This window comes from Girardinichthys multiradiatus, chromosome 19, assembly GCF_021462225.1.
Source record: "Girardinichthys multiradiatus isolate DD_20200921_A chromosome 19, DD_fGirMul_XY1, whole genome shotgun sequence".
In the NCBI taxonomy this organism is placed as follows: domain Eukaryota; kingdom Metazoa; phylum Chordata; class Actinopteri; order Cyprinodontiformes; family Goodeidae; genus Girardinichthys; species Girardinichthys multiradiatus.
The window spans coordinates 39,189,255-39,192,887 of record NC_061811.1 but is presented as its reverse complement, the minus strand read 5'-3'; the positions used below and the strand labels follow the sequence as shown (position 1 = coordinate 39,192,887).

The 3,633-nt window shown below is 41.2% G+C and overlaps 1 protein-coding gene across 1 annotated transcript; it reads right to left on the bottom strand.

Moving 5' to 3' along the window:
• hikeshi (heat shock protein nuclear import factor hikeshi) lies at positions 1 to 1,740 on the bottom strand. The gene has a single exon (XM_047345958.1). The coding sequence runs from the start codon at positions 1,646 to 1,648 to the stop codon at positions 1,055 to 1,057; it is 594 nt and encodes a 197-aa protein (XP_047201914.1). The 5' UTR covers positions 1,649 to 1,740; the 3' UTR covers positions 1 to 1,054.
• Between the last annotated feature and the right edge of the window lie 1,893 nt (positions 1,741 to 3,633).

Sequence of the window (3,633 nt, the reverse complement as noted above, 5' to 3'; positions counted from 1 at the left end):
CAAAAACCAAATCTATTTTATTTAAATAATTTTCAGTAAACACCCATCGTAAAATAATGAGATCACACATCATTCTTGAAGGAATGGTGATGCCTAGGAAATAAAACCAAAATGGTAAAAAAGGTAAATGGCCTGTACTTGTATAGCTCTTTATCAAGTCAGGAGACACCAAAGCACCTAACACTACAATCAGTCATCTACTCATTCACACACTGACAGAAGTGAGGCTGCCATAAAATAGGCACCACTATGGTGCTCTATGACCACCTGAAGCAGGCAAGGCAAGTGAAGTGTCTTGCCCAAGGACACAACTGAGATAGATTCGAACCGGCAACCCACCGGTTACAAGAGAAACCCCTACCACCACTGCCACCATCACCTCAACAAGGAAAAAATGAAGAATCATAAAAACACTTAAGAACTTTAGAGTACGAAAACTTTTACCTGAGACATATAGTGCTGTCGCAGTGTGGCAAACATAATTTCTATGAACGTTATTTTTTTTTGCTGTATTTAATGTTCCAGCAGGTTTGATTGTTGATAAAATATTTGTGATTTTTTGTGATTTATTGTATTAGAAAGCCAGAGGTTGGTTTCTACAGACCGATGAGGTTTTTTTTTTAATAGTGTTCCTGAGCAATCATAACCTCATATTGCTGATGAAATTCCTAAGGGTTGTAGATATGGCAAGGAGAATTGGCCCATTAAAGGCAGTCTACACTCTCATGAGAGCATGAGGTTAATTTAAAAACTAAATACATAAAGAGTTTTCGGCTAGTTCAGGATTTATTTAGGAATCACTTGTGTTGGTAGCAAAGCCTTGATGAGTTAGTGAAGTGAATATGAAAACAAGCTCACGAAGAAGACTTGTGTAAGACGTTCAAACAGGAACAGACACTCTGAGTCTCTTCTGGGTTTTGTGCACAAACTGAGACAATCTCAAAGCCAAACATGTCCACTATGGAACAGAAAGCGTGTCCGATCTGAGGGCAGAAATACTGTTTCCATAAAGGCGCTGACTTGGTGCTGCATCTGGTTCCGTGTTTTTTTTTTTTTAGTTTTTCCAGAAGTTCGGGTTCTGTGCCATTCTTCTCTGGAAATTCTCATACCACTTAAGGATGCAGCTGGAAGGGATGAAGGTCTCTGTGGGGTTCGGCGTCATCTGCGCCTGGGACAGAGCGAACGATGAAGCGAAGTTGTAGAGGCTGTCCAGCGTCTTCTGGGTGAACTGCATGAACGTGTCCACAGCGGACACAGCGGCGCTGGACACTGGGATCTGCTGAGCCAGCTGATCCAGAGTTTCCACAGACACGCCGACCTGAGCCACGGATGGAGACACGTAGGCCATTACGCCGAAAGGGTGCGCCCCGCCCTCCCCAGCCTTGAGGCCGGAGATCTTGAAGATCGCGCTGGGCTTTTCGTTGGTGATAAAGCCGAGGAGTTGCCACACAGGAGCGCCACTCACTGGGTCGGGGAAGGAGAAGTAGACGGCTCCTCCCATTCCGGCCGGGAAAGGTACGGTCCCCAGCATGAACACCACCACATGGTTCACATTCTCATAATCTGGCAGATTAAAGACGAATTTATCAGAGGCGACCTGCACCGCATCAGTCTGAACCAACCTACCGGCCACCAAACACCCAAACATCTCTGTAGTCAGCTACCAGCCCTATTAGCTTAGCCTGCTGCTCAATGACTACAAACAGAAACTCAGTCTTCTTCTACATTCATCAGACAAAAACAGGCAGCGCCGGCGAATTGCTGCCCTCTTGTGTCTAAATAATATTAATCAAGTGGGTCTCGGCATACCCCTGCCTTTTTGTGAGTTATTTTACAAATAATGTAAATATTTTTCATACACAGCTCAAATGAAAAACAAAGAAATCTGACAGAAAGAAAAATAAAAAGCTGCAATAACTTGGTTGCATATGTGTGCACCTTTTTAAGCTAAGCATTTGTTGAACCACCTTCTTGATTCATTTGTAGGATTCTGTCTTTTTGAGTTTACAAAAGTCATCAATTATAGAAAATCTGATTAACCTGAAATAAAGTTGAACTGCCCTGGTTGTATTTCACTAAAGCAGCAGCTTGCAGACAGACTAGAAAAGAGGCTGCCAATTTGACAACAGCAGCAATGAAGTAGCTGCAGAAATGTTAAATAACCATTGCTTGTGTTCTAAATGTAACCAGTCTCCTGTATTCCGCATTTAATGGATTAAAGGGTAGGGCTGCAACATGGTCATTTGTTTTAAATAAAACAGACTAACCTTAATTGGTCACTCTAAATTGCCCTTAGGTGTATGAATGAGTGTGTGCGTGGTTGTTTGTGTGTTGCCCTGCGATGGACTGGCGACCTGTCCAGGGTGTACCCCGCCTCTCGTCCATAGACTGCTGGAGCTAGGCACCAGCTCCCCCGTGACCCACTATGGAATAAGCGGTAGAAAATGACTGACTGGACTGACTGACAGACTAACCTATCTAAAATCAACCCAAACCCAGAACTTTTCTAATCATAATTCATTAAGTCATTAATCATTTAAATGTCATTACACCCAGTCTCACTTAGAAACATGCACACATTAATACACTAATGCGGAGATTGGTCATGAATTTGGGGTTAAATTTCTTGCCCAGCTAGAAACATATTGATATAAGTAGGGGAAAATGCCTAATTTGAACCCACAACTTTCCAACTGTAAGACAGTTACTTGCCATTGAGCCACAGTCACTCTGATCGAATCATACCAGACTTGAAGCTTTAGGCACAGTTCCTAGATATTAGTTTGATACATTAACAACACCTTGCATGACCAAAATAACACCATACCCAGGGTCAAATATGGTGTATGCATAAAAGCTGAAAGTAAAGAGAAATATAATTTTTTTGGGATGACAATAAGTCCAAGCATATATTCAAAGCAACAAATGAATGACTTCAAGAGAGGAACATTAAAGTGTTGAATAGCCTATCTTGTCCAGAACTAAATCTGACATGAAATCTTTGTGGTCATCTGAAGAGAGCTGTGGATAAGAGATATCCTCACAATTAGACAGGTTTGGAAAACATGTGCAAGTTAGAGTAAGGAAATATTGACAAGTCAGGATGTGGGATTCTTTTTCTTTTTTTGTGTGTCCTGTCCAGCAGAGTAGTACACAGAATTGTTGACTGAGTGCCAAGAAGAACCCCAACAGATTTACTTTCATAAGTGGAGCTTTACGGCCAACGGTTTAATGCTCCGCTTGATATTTATAAAAGAAACTTTATTAGAAACTGCTTTGAGATGATTTCAATTGCAATGGACAATGAGACAGAAATGACAAGGAAAAAAAAGAAGCAAGAAAGAGAGAGAAGTGGGGCAAAAAGGAAAAAGGGAGAGAAGGAGAAAATAATAGAGGAGAGAAAGAAGGGTGAAGAGAATACAAGATACCCTAGAAGACTGCTTCTACATCTGCAGAAACATATATAACAACAGCATTGTTACCGAAAAGTGCACAGTACTAATGAATGCAAGGTGTATTTAGTGATAACTTCGGCTCAATATATAACATTTGTGTATTTGTTAACACCTGAATCCAAACACCTGCGGGTATAAGTGTAAGCGTGCTTGTATATAAAAGGTTTCTCAATAAAAA